The following is a 19,126-nucleotide window of genomic DNA, read 5'->3' as shown; positions in this document are numbered from 1 at the left end:
CTCTTTACCTGTAAATTGTTGAATTAGCCAAGAGATGGTGATATTCACTGTAGGAAGTAAATATTGTGAGTCAAAGTATAAAAAAGCAGCCATATAACTTAATTCCTGCTATTATCCAAATGACACATTGAAAAGCAGGCATTTCTAGAGAAAATTATATACTTTACACCCAGAAGTGACTATATGCCTGTCCCAACAACATGTGACAACATCCCAAAGAAACTAAATTGGCTGGCATTATCATATAGTGAGCTCTGTCACCAGACAAGCTTTGCTCAAATTTTATCTCCCTATTTACTAGCTGTGAGACTTTGGGCTATTCAGTTACTCTTTTGGATTTTTAATACTTTTATTTTAAATAGGAAAATAATAGTAATATTCACTTTTTTGCTCACGCTGTTGTGAGTTAATACATATAAAGCACTGATAACAGATTCTTCTGGCATCTAATATATATTTAATATAGTTAATTATCATGGAACACCTATCATGTCCCAGACTTTGGAGTAAGTGGAATAGCTGTGGAAAACAAAACAAGGGGGGTCTGTGTGCTTCAGTTGGTTAAGTGTCCGACTCTTGATTTTTGTTTTTTTTTTTTGTTTTTTTTGTTTTTTTTGTTTTCGACTCTTGATTTTTGGCTCAGGTCATGGTCTCAGGGTATTGAGATCAAGTCCTGGTCAGTCTTCATGCTGAGGGTGGAGCCTGTTTAAGATTCTCTGTCTCCCTCTCGGCCCTCCCCCACTCTCTCTAAAAAGACAAAAACAAAAACCCACAAAGAATATATGTATTATATATAATGCATATATATCTAGATTTTTTACCAATTGTGCTGAAAGTCACATTTAAACCTTTTGAGTATAGCCCATGAATCCTGTGTGCACTTGCCATATAAACTGATAGCATAAGTTTTGGGCTGTGGAGACTGACTGGGCTCAAACCCAAGCTCTTCTGCTTACCAGTCCCATGAATATGATCTGAGGAAAGTCATGGAGCTGCCTGTGATTCAGTTTCCTTATTTTTAATAGTATTTGCCACATAGAATTATTGTGAAAATTAAATATAATAGAAATGTTAAAGTGTCGGTGTACATTGTATCTGAGTAGTGGTATTAAATGGATGTAAGTAGAAGCCTTCATTTACATGAATGTGAAATGTTAGTGATTTGTGAATTACTACCAATGAGATGAGTTATTTTTTAGCAACATGAAAGTTCTCAAGGAGAGGAAAAATTAATCATACATTTTCTCTTCGTCCCCCCATGTTGAAATGAAACGTGATGACTTCAGCTTTTTCAAAACATTGAGGACAATTTGAAGACTCCTAGGTTTATTAATATTGAGAGTATTAGTTGTACTTTATAATGTTTCTCTGTGGAGATTTCAGATGCATAGCCCTAAAGCTGTCAACACTGGCTGAGTTGAGTACCAGTTCCAAAAGATTTTTCTAAACAACTCTCTTTTGGCCTCATTATGTTATATTCCACATAGATATATTGCAACCTAATGCACCACCTGACACTTTTTATGATGAAACACCTCAGACTAGGAAAAAAAAAAGTCAAGCACTGAAAATCTGTTATCTGATGTAAATGACAGGGTGATGGGATTTTTGCTTAAAGCAGGTAATTGGAAGATTCTACAGATAAAGCTGCCAAAATATCAAAGTTCATTGCATACTGTGCAATTTGGGTTTGAAATAACTCAAGACATCACATAGGGAATAAAATTCATATCTAACAGCATGAAATTGTGTCATTAAAGCACAGTAATCCCTTTTGAGGTAGTTTTATTATATATATTATGAATATTAATCTGTCCTGACTTAAATTGTGTTGACACCGACATAAATAGTCTTCAAATAGAACAAGTTATATTTCTTTCTTCAGTGGTTTCCCCTTTACTATTTTTATTCTGTTCACTTCCGAGTGGCTTCATGGATAGTATGAATATAATAACCTTAATAAGTTTCTCATAAATGATTTTTCCAAGAGACCAATTGATTTGGATTATACTAAGGTTTCAGTAATGTGTTCATGTAATTGCTTCAGTCCAAATTGTTAACAGGCATTTAGATAAATATTTCATTATGTTTCAGTAAATATACTCAAATGAACATGTATTCATTAAGCTGTGTAATTCCAAATTGGCAACAATCCCTAAAGATAGGAATATTGCCCTTAAAATGCAATGTTGCCCTTGCAAATTGAAACCAATACTAAGAAAATCTTACCTTTCGGGATAATTTTCCTGGCACTTCCCCATTTTTCTGAAGATTAAGTTGGATAACAGATTTATCTTTCTGAAATATTTTGTGGCACCCCAAAGAGTAATCACTGAAGGAGAAAAAAAAATGAATACAGTCATTTCCTCTCATAATACCCCCACATGTATGTTTTCCTCTCTGACTTTGTTTCTTTTTTTTTTTTCCTGGAACTTAGTCTGATGAAAGTTTTATATGTAGCCTTAGTTTTATATATTTATTTAAAAATATATCATTATATTCATTTTAGGTGACAATCTAAAATATTATGATTATTAAGATATTATAATTATTTTTAAGTGCATCAAGTTAGAAAATGGTTAGATACCTTTAGAATGGACATAAATTATAGTAAAGAATATTTAAATATTCAAAGTTTGTTTTATCCAGCCATCTCAAAGCTAAGGACAACATGCTTCTGGAAGGTCTGATGCCACAAAGTATATGGGGGACCACAGTATCAAGGCAGTGGAGCAGTGAGGTGGAAGAGTCATGGGCTTTAGAGACAGATTTATTAGCTCCATGACAGGCAGGCCAATTAAACTATCTGAAACTCAATATATATTTTTAGAATTTATATTATTAATATCTACATCAAAAGGTTGATGAGAAGATTAAACAGAAAACATATCCCTACATATTTCAGAAATTTCTAATGGCATAATTTTTTTCTCCCTTCCCTTCCTTCCTTTTCTCTCTTTCCTCCTTTGTAAGAGTCATTAAAAAGGATGAATTTGTCAATGTACTTTGTTTAAGGATCTTAGTGAAATATATGAAGGATTTCAGAAGAAAAAAACCTTGTATGTTAAAACATTTGAAGTTCTTAAGGTGATATGATATATTTATTTATCTGGAAAATTCATTAAATATTTGGGACCACTTATTCTTAACAATGGCAGAAAACTAAAGTATTGCTCTGTTCATAGGTACTAAACTTTTTGTAAATGTTCTTATTTTGACAATTGCTAATTTTTTAAAGAAAATTCAATACCTATCCACTTGTCAAAATGATGAATGTTAGTATTCTCACATGTGTTGTACATGCTATGCACATTCCTCCTATTAGATTCCTGTCCCAGTGCTTTCCACAAGCTGTATATTGCTCCTTGAGTTATTTCTACTGCTAGCCTAAACATAAGGCATGGCATATGTATTCCTTGAGCTCCTGCCTTCCTCATCACCCAAGTTCTGCTCCGGGGGCATTCTCCATATTCTATTACATGGCCTTAAGTTCCTCTCCTTTCACCCTCTCACCCCCATCTCCTCTTTCCGTGCTTAGAGTCCTTCCTTTTTCCTATTCTTATCCTAGGATCAGCTTAAGAGATATGGCCTACCTTGCTTTTAAAATTTCCTTTCCTCAGTGTGTTGAAGTCTGGACCCTGGACCCCAGTCTAGTTTCAGCCACAGATATGGTTACTGCTTTCTTGAACTGGCTTTTTTTTTTACTTTACCCACCTGTATGTATACCCCTTACTAAAGTTTCCAGATAAAATAGATGTCCAGTACATTTGAATTCAGATACTAGTGAATGATTTTTTAGTATAAGTATGTGTCCCATAATATTTGATATATAATTTAAAAATCTGGGGTTTTATGAAATTCAAATTTAACTTGGAAGCCTGTTTAAATCTGCTAAATCATTTACTAAATTTGCCAATTCTACCCCTTTCTAAAAGTAGTTCTAATTCTTCCCTTATCTTCGCTTCACTCTGTGTGTGTGTGTGTGTGTGTGTATGGCAATATCTGAGTAATTATCAGATTTTTGGTCATTATAAGATTTTTTAAGTCTCTTTTTTCCTCTATAATTCATCTCTCTTTTTTAAGTCACATTATGGGAGTGTATTGTCATGGAAAACATCTTAATTGTATTAAACTATAAAAGACAAAAAGATAAAATTCTCCTCTTTCCTTTTTTCCAGAATAATAATTTCTCAGAGTTCATGGCACTTCTTTTGTAAGCCAAAGTAAGCGACCAAGTAAATATATATTTCTGTTAAAAGTGAAATCATTTTATTTTAGTTGTATTTCTATATTCTAGCCTATAGCTAAATATCTTTTAACTCATTTTTTTGAGATTGCTTTATAATCAGAAAATTTAAACTATTTCACTCACAGCAATATCTTTTGCTATGTTATTGTTGACTTCTAAAACTATAATTTTTTATTGTCTTCCTTCATTTGTTAAGATTGTTTGAGTCTTCTTTGAGTTTCTTCTTTATCTTTAGAGGCTTGGGAGACATAAATATATTTTTATCTTATAATGGTTACCTAATTTTTAAATAACATGTATGTTGAGTCTTTTCTATTGTTATCTCAATTTAATTACTGTGTATATCACACTCTCAAATAAGCCTTAGAGCCTAAATATGACTTAAGTTTATTTCTCTTTCCCATTGCCCTCCAATTGCCATTAGTGTAGAGACCATTTTTAATTTTAGTTCTAGATATTTTTATCACTTAACTGATGAAATCAAGAAAAGTGTAAATAAAACAAAGAGATGGGAATTATAAAAAAGACAGACATCTTAGAATATTCTATTTTTAACTAAAAAATATTTAGACCCTCAATCGCCTGTTTTGATAGAGTAAAAGAAGCCTTTGATATAGGATGCAAGGTCTGTTGATCACAATTTTATGCCTTCTTTCTGGCATAAACCAAACCTGTGGTAATTATCTCTAACTTCTAGTTACACCTTCTTTTTAGAGAGCATATACTTACACTTGAAACACAACCTGATTAAAGAATTGATTTAGATTTTTATAATTATTGCTCTAATCTTGTTTCTTCCACATTTAAACAGTAATAATTTTAATAATTGTTATGTATCAATTATCTATAAAGAATTAAACTTAATTTTTTCATAGCAACACTTTCTTTTTTGTTCTTTATACTTATGTCCTTATATAACATCTATCTGGAATGCATTTGTTGAGTAAAAAAGTGATGTATAGCTCCAAGTTTAGACATTTTTACAACATAATGGCAATTTTCCTGGACATCTTAAATGGGGACATCTTTTCATCTCTGACTTATTATATTTGTCATATGACTAGTTTTCATAACTATCTGATCTGTTTCTAGACTCTAAATATTATCATTAATTTATACATCTATTCCTGTGCCAGTACCAAATTGCTTCAAGGATTTAATTTTCTAGCATTTTTTGAAGTGTGGAAATGAAAGTCACTATTTCAAAAAAATTATATCATTTTTGCACAGTTTCTCTTCCAGAACAATTTTAGAATTAGTGTGTTACTGCTATGGAGAAAATGCTAATATAGTATTGACTTATATTTAATTTATGGAATTATGTAAGAATTAGTATTTTTATAATATGGAATCTTCTTTTCAAGGATAACTATTATTACATACACTCTAATTCTCTTTTGTGCCGTTGAGTAAAGTATTAGTTTTCTTTCAGATCATCTTTCAGGTCATAATACGTATATTATGCTTTTTTTTGCAAGATATTTTATAGATTCTGTTCTATTATAAGTCAAAGTTATTTTTTCATGATATTTATTAATTGATTTTATGTGTTGACTTAGGAGGTAGAATCCTGCTGAAATACCTAGTGGTTTTTTAGTTGATTATTTTGAATTTTCTAAATAGATAATTATATTCTTCAAAATAATTACAGTTTTATTTACTGCTTTCCAATCCTTTTGTTTCCTGTTGTCTGGAACACTGTTGAATAGTAGTAATGATTGTAGACACACTTCTCATTTTCTCGTTTTTATAGGAAATGCCTCAAATGATTAACAGTTGTATATATTTGCTGTGTAATCCTGCTGTATACTTTTCTTGTTCTATTTTGTTAATGATTTAAAAAATAATAAATGTTTCAAATTTTATCACACAGGTTTGCTTTATCTATTGGGTGCATCATATTGAGAAGTTCATTTTTTTCTTGAATGTGTTAATATACTAATTACATTGATAGAGTTTCCTAATGTATAATTATCTTTACGTCTTTGTATAGATTTGTCCCCACTAGAAGGTTTAATTTGCAGTTTTTAAGGATTTTTTTGTATGTATGTCAAAATTTAGATAGGCCTAAAAATTTAACATTTTCTTACCTTTATTTGTTTTAGGCATCACACTTAGGCCAGCTTTGTAAACTGCGTATACCTTTTCTCTATTCTGTAACAGTTTATACAATTGAGAAATCTCTAGTCCTTGAGGGTTTGGTGCAATTTGCTGAAAACTAACTTTTTACTCCTCACTGCTCATTGTTTTCCTACTTTCATACTTCTCTCCTTGAGCTAAATTGAAAGCTCATCATTCCTGAGGAAATTGTCTGGTTTTTTATAAAGCTGTCAAATGAATGTCCCAAGTCCCCCCTATTTTAAGTATCTTTTGACATTTTATCTAGGAGCTCTACAGTAGTCTTGCAATTGTTTCATTCTTCCCATGCTATCACTCTTCTTATTTCACCAGGAGGTTTTTTAGTAATTTTTCCAGTCATTAGAATTTTGGTGGGCTGGTGGGTAGATTTGCATTTTTTGTATTAATCTAGTCCTGAAGATATAAAATTATTCTAATTATAGGGGTATCATTATGATCTTGCATGAAGAAAAATCTCAAAAACTGGGAATAAGTACAGTTCTGCTCCAAATCTCTCATCTTGCGAATAAAGACACTGGATTTGACGAAATAAGACCAGAGACTAGAACATAAATATTTGGAGTAAAAATAGCACACTTAAAATTTGTGTATAGATTCAGGCATTCCTGGTATAATGTGATACACATGTTTCTTTCTTTCTTTTTTTCCACGTGTTTCTTTTTATATAAGGTGTTTTGCAAATCGTGGGCTATAAAAACCCTTTTTCTTGGGAAATGAGGTTTGGAAGACACTACTAACATCAATACAGGTCTCTAACCAGAGCACACACACACACACATATACAAATCTTAATAAAAACATCAACACAATTTTAAAGCAACTTCTTGCTAAACATGTCTCCAAAGGCAAGAAAAACAAAAGCAAAAATGAACTATTGGGACTTCATCAAGATAAAAATCTTTTGCACAGCAAAGGAAACAGTTGAAAAAAACAAAAGACAACCTACAGAATGGGAGAAGATATTTGCAAATGACACATCAGATAATAGGGCTAAGCTTTTTTTTTTTTTATGTAAGATAAGTTCTACAAAGAACTTCTGAAATTCAACACCCAGAATATAAGTAATCCAGTCAAGAAGTGAGCAGAAGGCATGGACAAACAATTCTTCTAAGAAGACATACAAATGGCCAACAGACACGTGAAAAAATGTTCAACATCGCTTGGCATCAAGAAATGAAATATAGTGAAATACAATCAGGAAAATACAAATCAAAATCACAATAAGATGCCACCTCACACCAGTCAGAATGGATAAAATCAACAACTCAGGAAATGACAGATGTTAGCAAGGATGCGGAGAAAGGGGAACCCTCTCACACTACTGGTGGGAATGTGAACTGGTACAGCCACTCTGGAAAATAGTATGAAGATTCCTCAAAAAGTTAAAAATATAGCTACCCTAGGACCTGGTAATTGCCTACTAATAGGTATTTACTCAAAGAATATAAACATAGTGATCCAAAGGGGTACCTGCTCCCCTGTGTTTGTAGTAGCAATGTCCAGAATAGGCAAACTATGGAAAGAGCACAGATGTCCATCAACAGATGAATGGACAAAGAAGAGGTGTCATACATATATACAATGGAATATTACTCAACCATCAAAAAACCCCAAATCTTACCATTTGTAATGACATGGATGGGATTAGAGGGTGTTATGCTAAGAGAAATAAGTCAGTCAGAGAAGGACAGTTATATGATTTCACTCATATGTGGAGTTTATAAAACAGAACAGGATCATAGGGGAAGGGAGGTAAAAATAAAATAAGATGAAAGCATAGAGGGAGATAAACCATAAGAGACTTTTCACTACAGGCAAAAAAACTGAGGGTTTCTGGAGGAGATGTGAGTGGGGGATGGGGTAACAGGGTGAGGGCATTAAGAGGGACACCTGATGTAATGAGCACTGGGTGTTATATGCAACTTGAATCGCTGAACTCTACCTCTGAAACTAAAAATGCACTATATGTTAATTAATTGAATTAAAAAAAGATTCACCTCATTTCAAAAAATATAAAAGAAAATTATTATTATAGTAAATAAAAGAATTAGCTTTAAAAAATGTCTCAGTTTTGGGCAGCCCGGGTGGCTCAGCAGTTTAGCACCGCCTTCAGCCCAGGGCCTGATCCTGGAGACCCCGGATCGAGTCTCACATCAGGTTCCCTGCATGGAGCCTGCTTCTCCCTCTGCCTGTGTCTCTGCCTCTCTCTCTCTCTCTCTGTGTCTCTAATGAATAAATAAATAAAATCTTTATAAAAAAAGTCTCAGTTTGGCTGGAAGAGGATGTAAGAAACCTTGATGCTTCTAAATACAGAGGCAAGAGCAAAATGCACAAAATTTGTGGAGAATTCTGCAGTAAGTATTTTTAAGCCAGAGTCTTAGGCTGAGTTGAGAAAAAAAAAAAATGTATATTTGGTGAATGGTCACTGGTCACTGTTTACAATACTGTTACTTAGCAATTTCCTGTGTACTTTGCTTTTAGCCGCTGTTATTTAGTGGAACAGAACATTAATATGCCAGAATGTTTTACATGTATTAAGGTAACTACTTCTATAGATAAGCTAATTTATGTTACAGGACATGTTATATTGAGATTTTACTCAGTAACTCATTTTTTTCAGATACGTTTAAAATACTAAAAGTCCTTTTTATATATATTAGCAATAACAAAAATTATTATTGTGCTAGAATTGTCACTTAAGATTAAGTCTCTGATGTTATGGAGTCTCTGATAACCATAACAATTTCTAAGAGCTGTAAACTACTGTTCACCACTTTGCTATCGCTCTAATTGGCAAGACCACCATTTGAATCAGTTTTTTTTTTTTTGATGACCTAGGGCTATACTATGCAGTATAATAACCACTGGCCACATGTGGCTGTTGAACACTTAAAATGTCACTAGTCTAGGGGATCCCTGGGTGGCTCAGCGGTTTGGCGCCTGCCTTTGGCCCAGGGCGCGATCCTGGAGTCCCGGGATCGAGTCCCACGTTGGGCTCCTGGCATGGAGCCTACTTCTCCCTCTGCCTGTGTCTCTGCCCCTCTCTCTCTCTCTCTCTCTCTCTCTGTCTATCATGAATGAATGAATGAATGAATGAATGAATGAATAAATAAATAAATAAATAAATAAATAAATAAATAAATCTTTTAAAAATGGCACTAGTCTGGATTAAAACAGACTCTCAGCATAAAATACATACTGAATTTTGAAGACTCAGCATGAGAAGTAATATAAAACATCTCAATATTTTTAAAATTTTGATTACAGGTTGAAATGAAAGAAACTATTTTAGTTAAATAAAATATTTGAGTTAAATATAAATAAATAATGCATCCTATTAAAGTGTATTTCCACCAGCTTCTTTTAATTGTTTTTAAAGTGGCTAGTAGAAAACTTAAAATAATTATGTGGCCCAATTACATTTCCATTGGATGGAGCTGAACTAAAGAGAGAAAAAGAAAACAAAGCATTAAAGAATAGAAAGAAGATTGGTATATAGAATTTAATGAGTAAATGAAGTAAAAATCAATTAGTGTTTGATGACTCCAGGTATCAAAAAAAAAAAAAAAGAAGAAGTAGAAGTAGAAGTAGAAGTAGAAGTAGAAGTAGAAGAAGAAGAAGAAGAAGAAGAAGAAGAAGAAGAAGAAAGCCTACCATACCAGGAGAAAGAGAAACAAAAAAAAACCATCACATTAAAATGGGTAATATTGAAGACCTGGCTTTGATGACTAAGAGAAAAGTCCATGTTAGATATTACTATGCTGTTGTGAATTTTCGAATTTATCTATTTCACATTATATACAACAGATGTTTTTCTCAACTGGTAACATCTCAAGTATGTGTGCTTAGTACTTTTTTAGCAATCATGTAAAAAACTTAGAATGTTAATTGAACTGAATATTCATTATATAATGAAAAGTTTAGGGTTTTTTTCTTCATATATACTAGTAAATCAAAATTCTGCACATCCATTTATTTATTCCTTCAACAAATATTTGATTCCAGCTATGTGTTGTTAGCTACTATCTTAAGGAACTGTTATGAGTATACCTGTCATTTAAGATGAACACAAAAAGCTGAATCCTTGCACATAATTACTCCTATTTCCTATTCATAAGTAGCTCATGTTATTTTAAAGTATTTCTATAGCAGTATATATATATAAGGAGAGATTAATTACCTTCACACCACAAAATGATATGCAAATACTTCAAATTTGTCTTATGGGCAAAAAAAGACTTCCTAAGTAATGTTCAGTCTGCAAAATTGATTACCATCAGGCTAGGCATTCCTTATAAACTCACATTTACAAACAATATTTTTATTGGAATAAATACGTATCCTTATTTTATAGGATAACCTAGTTAGGTTTAACTATTCTCCCTTTGTATGTGTAAGAAGTAGCCACAGAAATACATTGTGAAATATTATAGTCATATATAGAAAAGAACTATGTCCATTTGATTTTATAAATATTGAGAGCCAGGATTGCTGAGACCTACTAAAGATAGTTCTTTAAGGAAATTCAGCAATTAAGCTAAGAGATGTAAGGTGAATATAAGAAAATATTAAAATATTAATAATACTGTAGGATCCCAGAGAATATTTTTTTCAAATACTATGTGTGTGTGTTCTGTGCACACACATATTCCTTTCATATTTGCCACTTAAAAATGTTGATGATGTCTATTATAATCTTTAATTCAAGTAAGTTTTTTTTTTATTTTAAAGGTTTTTTTTTAATTTTTATTTATTTATGATAGTCACACAGAGAGAGAGAGAGAGAGAGAGAGAGGCAGAGACATAGGCAGAGGGAGAAGCAGGCTCCATGCACCGGGAGCCTGACGTGGGATTCGATCCCGGGTCTCCAAGATTGCGCCCCAGGCCAAAGGCAGGCGCTAAACCGCTGCGCCACTCAGGGATCCCTCAAGTAAGTTTTGTAACCAATGAAAACACCCTGGATTTTATGCTTAAAGATGTTGCTAGTTGCTTCTCAACAAAAGATCAGTGGTACATTGTTTTCCTCAACCAGTGCTCCTCAATTTTATTGTTATTTTGCTTTCAGGGGAACTATGAATAGGAAAAGTTAAACTTCATGATTTGGAGAGACAAGCACAGGTTAAATTCTAAACTAGGACTCACAGCCACAGGGTGGTTAGTAGAGTAGGGTCATGGTTTTGAATAGGGACCCTCTATGGGACAGAAATTGATACCAGCAGCTACTATTCAAGAGAGAACTGCACCTAAGAGACCTAAACCTTTCTTTTCAGATGCTTCCTTTTTTCTTAAGAATGCCCTCCAGCTTGTAAAAAGGCAACTAGCCCTCATGCCTCTTCACTTGAATATGATTGTATTTCTATACAGGCATAGTACACATGCTTTTTTAAATTCAATTTTTTTAATCTAGAGGAAGTGTTTTATAACAACTTTCAAGTTTACAATGCCCTCTCTTAAGCTATGCATTCACAAAACAAATAATAGCACAACAATTTAAATAAATAAAGTTGAGGGCAGCCCAGGTGGCTTAGCGGTTTAGCGCTGCCTTCAGCCCAGGGCATGATCTTGGAGACTGGGGATCAAGTCCCATGTCGGGCTCCCTACGTGGAGCCTGCTTCTCCCTCTGCCTGTGCCTTTGCCTCTCAATCTCTCTCTCTCTCTCTCTGTCTCTCATGAATAAATAAATAATATCTTTAAAATAAATAAATAAGTAATAAAGTTGAAGAAGATAGTAAGGAAGGAAGAAATGTATCAGTGAATGTGGAACTTTGTGTCCTTTGGAAAAATATATACTAAACTCCAGAGAGGTTTTTTTGAGGTATGGTGTGCAAAATTTGTAATATAGTCCCCAACTCAAGAAATCAAAAATACAGATCTTATCCCATTTCAAGGTTTCATTATTTTCCACAAACCTCCAGAAGAGACATATTCTGTAGACTCAAATACAAAACATTTAAGAACTAAGATTAAAATAGCACATTTAAGCCTCATTAAGGTGATACTAATTTAAAACACTATGCAATTCACATAATCACTACCTAATTCCTTTATTTAAGAAAAATAGAACTTTAGTTGATTCAGAATTGGTAGGTGGTGGGATTGGGATTTTTAATTCAGAAGTATATGTTTTTGAGTAAGAAAATAACTTGATAGCTGCCTATTGATTATTATGGTTTTAGGTATAATAAAATTAAATTATATACTTATGTTTACTTCTCATTTTCCTGTCTTCTTGGAAAAGTCATGCAACAGACTTTTATTTTTATCAAGTGATCTTTTTTATCAAGTCTGTTGGTTAGTGATGCATATATAATCATCACAAAGTTTTTTAGAAAACTTGGGTCTGAAATATGCTATAATTCTTAACTGTATATTTTAATAACAAACAACCTTTATTTAGCACAAGCTCTTTGGGGAATTGCTTTCGAATGAAATTAGATGCAGAGTATTTACATACTAAGACATTTGTTCTAGTACAGAATTATTAGTTAAAACCAAATGCTAGTTTATATGGTATATTATTATCAGTATTTTAGTTCACTATTAAAGATAGAAGCCAAAATTAATTTTTAAATGTTAGCACAAGTATTTTGAAGGAGATCTAAAAACTGAATTGAAGTAACTCAACATATTCTTAATAAATGATTTATTACCAGAACACAACTTTTATTATTGTATGTGAGAGCTCTCAGAGTTTTGACATGTTTTTCCCAATGCTCTGACATGGTTTTATGATTTATAAGTGGAAGAGTGAAGGTATGTTAAAGAGGAAAACACCTTAAGCTATTTATTTGACCAAATTAAGTCTAAAAAGCTAAAGAGTCAATCTAGCATTGGTAATCTTAGGCTGTCTTGAATGTGCTGAAAGTAATCAATTTGTTCAAGTTTTCTAAATGGAATCCTTAATTTGATTAAGAAGAGACTCACCCCTCCCCTCCCCAGGAATATATACAACCCAGTTTTTACTGCTAATGAGTATAATCATTATATATAAAGTTTATGCTACATAAAGTTTAAACTTTATATAACTTAGCCTTTTCCTTATTGGTATTTAATAGTCTGATTACTTTGAATAAACCAATTCCAATTTATAATCAAATTTTTAAAGAATAAATTAATACAAATTGTCATGAGATCAGCTAAAATTTTTTTAAATCAAAATTTTTTAAGAAGAGTATTTTAAAATTCTAATTAGATTTAATTTTTAAAGAAGACTTTCTCACTTTAATCAAAGGTTATTCAATATTTTCTCTACTAGGAAAGGTCAGAAAGGAGAAAGGGGACTTCAAAGTAGAAAGACAGATAATCTAATCAGTGTTGCTGATGAATAAAGAGATAGATACCACCTTTTAAATTTAAGAATGTTGAGGACCTGGGTGGCTCAGTGGTTGAGCGTCTGCCTTTGGCTCAGGTCATGATCCTGGGGTCTTGGGATCGATTCCCATATCTGGCTCCCTGGCCTATGTCTTTGTGTCTCTCATGAATAAATAAACCTTTAAAAAATAAATAAATTTAAGAATGTTAATGACAATTACCAAAAAATATTTTTTAAAAAGATTTTATTTATTTGAGAGAGGGACAAAGAGAATGAATGGGGAGAGAGACAAAGAGAATGAGTGGGGAGAGGGAAAGGGCAAAGCAGACTCTGAGCCTGAAGTGGGGCTCAATCTCAGGATCCCCAAATCATGACCTGTGTGGAAGGCAGATACTTAACTGACTGAGCCACCCAGATGCTCCTCAAAGTAATATTTTTAAATTACAATAGGTTTTGTTTTTCTTTTTTCTTTCTACATATTTTAGCACTCTGTGTTCTAGCATTCCTTGACAAAAGTCTATTAAATAACAGTTTTGTTTCATTTCATTTTGTTTGAATCAAGGATATAAGACCTGGTCATAACTGTAAACAACTGGCCCAAGCAGAATTTTCAAGAAAGATTATTCAGTTTCTTCTTATGCAGCACTTGTAGCTTACTACTGACTATGCTGTCGTGATTTATTCAATAAAAGCTTTTAAGTGCAGTAAATTTTATTTTCACACAGCACCTCAGAAATACTGTTTTTCAGCTGAATTAGAAAGTAAAACACATAGCAACACTTTTGAGATAATATATTACTTAAGTCACATAGGTTAGGAGTAAGAAACCAAAAGCCTGAACTCCCAATAAATGTTAGGCTAGATCCTAAGGGGTACAATTGTGAAGTGACCTTATACTTCATATATTATAAATGTATTTATGAAGAAAAAGCTCAAATGAGATGGTTACAAGAATAGGTGAAGGTAGGAGTCATGCTATTCCCTGAAAGGAAAGCAGAACCAGGGACACTCTGAGTTTTATATCTGTACTGCATCTAATAGGGAAGAAAAGAGGTAGCGAGTCCTGTCCTCAGGCCTGCCATTGTATTAGTCCAATGGGGTCTGTCTACTGGGTAAGATCATGGGAAAAGGGGAAATGAAATTCCAAGGACATTTCCTACTGTGGTAATTAGTTTGGGGTCTACAGACAAGGAACATGATGGGAGATGTTAATTAATATTTTTTGAATGTACAAGACTACTTTTATGCTTCTGTTATTTCTTTAATTTATTCGAGCTCTAATTTGCAGTTTCAGTATTCCATACTTTATAGTGCTGATCATTTTGTATTAAGCTATCTTGAGCCTATCAGAAAACTGATTATTTTTCTCCTATTTTTTTCTTTTTTCATATTATATCATATTATTTAAAACCATGTATAAAGGAAGCAGTTTTTGAGGAGAATTTTTTTTATAGAGTCTAAATTTTTTTTCATAGTCTAAATTATTAGGTCAGTAATATCCCTGGGCCTCTAAAGACAGGTAAGTTCAATGAAAGAGCCAAGTACAACTTTAGGAGGAAATATGGAATAGAGCATCATGAATATACTATTAGCAAAGTTACGAGAATGCATATGGACCATTGACATCTTAATTGTGATAACAAAAAGTCTTTGCTACTTTCTCAAAACTTGGTTCATTCATGAGATGATTACTTATTGTGACTATTTTGACAGACAAATGTACTGACCAGAAGAAACCAAGGAGTTTACATTTTAAGGATTTGCTCTTAAAGTAGATGAGAAATTGCAAAAGTAGCAATTAAATATAATTTATCTCTATCTTTTTAATGCAGGACAGATTAAAAAGCATAGTTCTGATAACATAAGAATGTAAAGTGAAAAAAAATTTCTACATCATCCCACAAAAATTATGGGGTTTTTTTGCTGGGGCAATGGGGAAGAGAATACTTCTCTACTTTTTAGTTCACTGTATCTTAACAACCACTTAATTAATTAATTAATTTACTTAGACCTACACTTCACAGGAGCTCAAAGCAATCTATACACCCTGAAAAGATTAGTAGAGGCTTAATAAAATTTTTTACTTTTGGAATTAGAGATTATTAAAATATAATTCTGTGGCTCATTTGTAAAGTGGAACAATACATTAAAAATAAATTTTTTAAAAGATAAAGAAATTGAAGTTAAAGGAAGTTAAACTCATTTTGCTAAAGCAACAGTGATAAAGTAGCATTATCAATAGTGGGCAGAATTTGTTTTGATAATATGTATTTGCTTAAAGAGACTCAAACTTCCAAAAAAAAATTTTATCTCATCAGAAATTTAAGCCCACCTTTAGTGATTATATATATATATATATATATATATATATATATATATAGTGATTTACCTTTGTTTTAGTCAAATCACTTCTAAATGTTTTTCTGCTTAGATTTTTAAAATTTTAAATCTGTCAGAAAATGAGTGTTCTAGAGGTTGTTTTCCTTACATTTGACCTAAATGCTGAACTATAAACCCATGTTGACAGTCCAAATAAACAGTCATTATCCCTAATGACACATTGTCCTTTAATTTTATATTCAAGTGGCCCTTTGTTATGAAGGAGGTTTTGTTATATATTAGAAAGCTTTGTGCTTCAGAGCCAGATATACCTGTGCTATCCTGACTTTGCTGCTTCCAAATTTCATAATGTTTAGGAAATCATTTAGTTTCTCTTAGCTTCAATTTTCCTATCTGTAAATTGGAAATAACCATGCTTATCTCAAATGACAATGAATCGTACTACATGTGAAGATTCGAGTCCATTAAAGACTTTAAATAAGTAGATTTTGCTGCTGTCTTACTATTATTATTTTTGTCTCCATGAGAGATTTTTTATTAATCTCTTGATAGCAAAAAGGAAGGTTTATCATAGGAGTTTTGTAAATTAAAAATGAAATGAAAAAATATCACTTGTAGTTCTTTTTCAAGCTAGAAATAAGTACTTTAACATTTTAGTGTATATGATTTTTTCTTATTTTATGATTAGAAATATGCTTGTTTTAACAAAAAATAATGTTTAAATGTGATTTGAAAAGATACTCTTTCATCCTTAAAAACTTTGATGCATGTTTTTATTTCAAGACATATGATGCTATAATTTTAATAATTTATAAATTCTGTGTCATATTATAATGAAATTATGTTCAGGTCCTGTTTTACCCCCATTTTGGAGTTCTATTGCAGATTTAGGTTTTTTTTTCCAGTTTTTGTTCTTGTTGTCATTGTTGTTAATATTAGAAATTATATGTTATGGTAAATATGCTTCATAACTAAGTCTTTTGTATTATTTATGATTGTTACTTCTTTAGCCTGTTTTTTCTTAATACTTATTCTTTAGAAACAAAATTTAAGTGTAATTTATATATCCTATGGTTATTCACATTTTATTATATGGTACTGTTTTCTTTCCTCTAAATAAAGAATGTATTTTTTCTTTAAGCACAGGTTTATCATTAACTTTTCTTTGAACTGTTTCCATATTCTTGCCATTAATCGATCTTTCTGTGATCTGCAAGCAGTTGGTATATAATAATGCTAGTGCTGCCCACGTGGTAGGGCATTGTGAGAAGTAATTACAGGGCTTTCTGAATTTTTACACAAGGCAGAGAGCAAAGATTATATATAACTTATCTCTGGATTCTCAGTGACTAACCAAATGTCTTGTATGTGTGTAGTTCTCAATAGGAGTCGAAGTAGACTCTTAATCTCTGCACCCCATTACAGACACCTACAAATCTCCATATATTTTCCACCCTGTGCTCCAGCATGAATAACCTGTTTGCTATTTCTTGTATATTGTTCAAGAGCTTTTGCATTATTGTTTTGTAGTTTAGACCTAGGGCAAACAGCCAAACCCAGGTTTGAATTCAGGCTGCACTCTACCAGCTACCTAATTGTGTGATCTTAAACAAAGCATCAGAATTCCCATCTGTAAAACAGTAGTTATTACCGTATATATTGTATTGATAATGTCATAAGACTTAGAAGTCTACCCAATATGAGGTAACCAAATAATGAGAATTTGATAAATGACTATTATTATTATTATTGCAACCAAAGCTAGTCAAATGCTCCAGATGAAGTGTAGTACTATAACTATTAGTGTCTAAATTAACACCTGCTGCATTATTGACTTTATTATGTGTTAACCTGTGTTCCCTCTATAGAAGAACATTGTGAAGATTTCCAGGTATTTACAGACATTTTTAAATTGATTTTTTTTTTCCTTTGTGAGAGAGAGTGAGAGAGGAGGGATAGAAGGAGAGAGAGAGAGAGAGAATCTTAAGTAGGCTTCAGGGCCAGCACAAAGCTCGATGCAGGACTTGATCTTACAACCCTGAGATCATGACCTGAGCCGAAATTAAGAGATGCTTAACCAGCTGAGCCACCCAGGTGCCACAAGGACATATATTTTTTTAGATAAGTTGCAAGGGAATAAATAAACTTAAAAAAAACCTGAATGATTTAGATATTAGAAAGAATGATAATGTTATGCTCATTTTAAAAATCAGATCAAACAGGTAGGATATTAAATAGTAAGTAAATCCCCAATATATACATATCTTTCAAATTATAATAAGGAAAGATGACTATAATTAATCTATTAATTATTAATCTATACTAGTACTTTACCACCTTAATAAAAACCCAGGTAAATGAAATTTTGTTAGAAACAAATGACTATAAAAATATTTTAGAAATCTGTTATGTTCACGTTAACAAGAAAAAAGAGCAAAATGGTATATACATTTTTATTAGTCAGTAATTGAACTAATTATGGTTGACTTACACATTTGAAATAGCAAATAAGACAAGGCCCATTATAAAAGTGTTCACGTTACTCTTTTCCAAATTTCTGTCTCTTCCACACTTTTGCTTGTGTGATGATATTTCCTACTGATAATACTAAATACATAAATTTGATAATGTTTCTTATTCTTTGCATCTAATGTTTGACATTAGCTGAAGTTCAGATGTACATTTGAAGACTTATACAGAAGATGAATTTTAATGAGTATTCAATATAAAATAATATTTCTAAAGTATTTCTCCTTGCTCTTTGGATATACTGTCAAAACCATATGTTGGAAGAAGGTAGCAGCTTAATCACTGAGTATGTTAATAGGTTCAAATAGATAATGGAGAAGGGGAGTATTAGTGAGGTTAGTACAACAAAACATCTGTGATTTCATATAAATATTTATTATTGGGATGCCTGGGTGGTTCAGCGGTTGAGCATCTGCCTTCAGCTCAGGTCGTGATCCTGCAGTCCCGGGATCGGGTCCCACATAGAGCTTCCTGCATGGAGCCTGCTTCTCCCTCTGCCTATGTCTCTGCCTCTCTCTCTGTGTGTGTCTCATGAATAAATAAAATATTAAAAAATA

At 32.3% G+C, this 19,126-nt stretch overlaps 1 protein-coding gene and 1 long non-coding RNA gene across 18 annotated transcripts in view; one reads left to right on the top strand and one right to left on the bottom strand.

Annotated features, from left to right (window-relative positions):
- Positions 1-19,126, top strand: part of LOC111092747 — a 136,585-nt gene that overhangs the window by 28,503 nt on the left and 88,956 nt on the right. The window lies entirely within an intron of this gene.
- Positions 1-19,126, bottom strand: part of PIK3C2G (phosphatidylinositol-4-phosphate 3-kinase catalytic subunit type 2 gamma) — a 365,888-nt gene that overhangs the window by 302,048 nt on the left and 44,714 nt on the right. For all 8 annotated transcript variants that reach the window (XR_005379904.1, XR_005379905.1, XM_038576933.1 and 5 more), the window contains one exon: positions 2,230-2,332. Coding sequence is in view for 6 of the 8 variants with exons in the window: in XM_038576933.1 (XP_038432861.1) it covers positions 2,230-2,332 (103 nt within the window). In the remaining 2 variants the exon portion in view is untranslated. The remainder of the gene's footprint in view (positions 1-2,229; positions 2,333-19,126) is intronic.

This window comes from Canis lupus, chromosome 27, assembly GCF_011100685.1.
Source record: "Canis lupus familiaris isolate Mischka breed German Shepherd chromosome 27, alternate assembly UU_Cfam_GSD_1.0, whole genome shotgun sequence".
Taxonomy (NCBI): Eukaryota; Metazoa; Chordata; class Mammalia; order Carnivora; family Canidae; genus Canis; species Canis lupus.
This window is presented reverse-complemented; position numbering and strand designations above follow the sequence as displayed.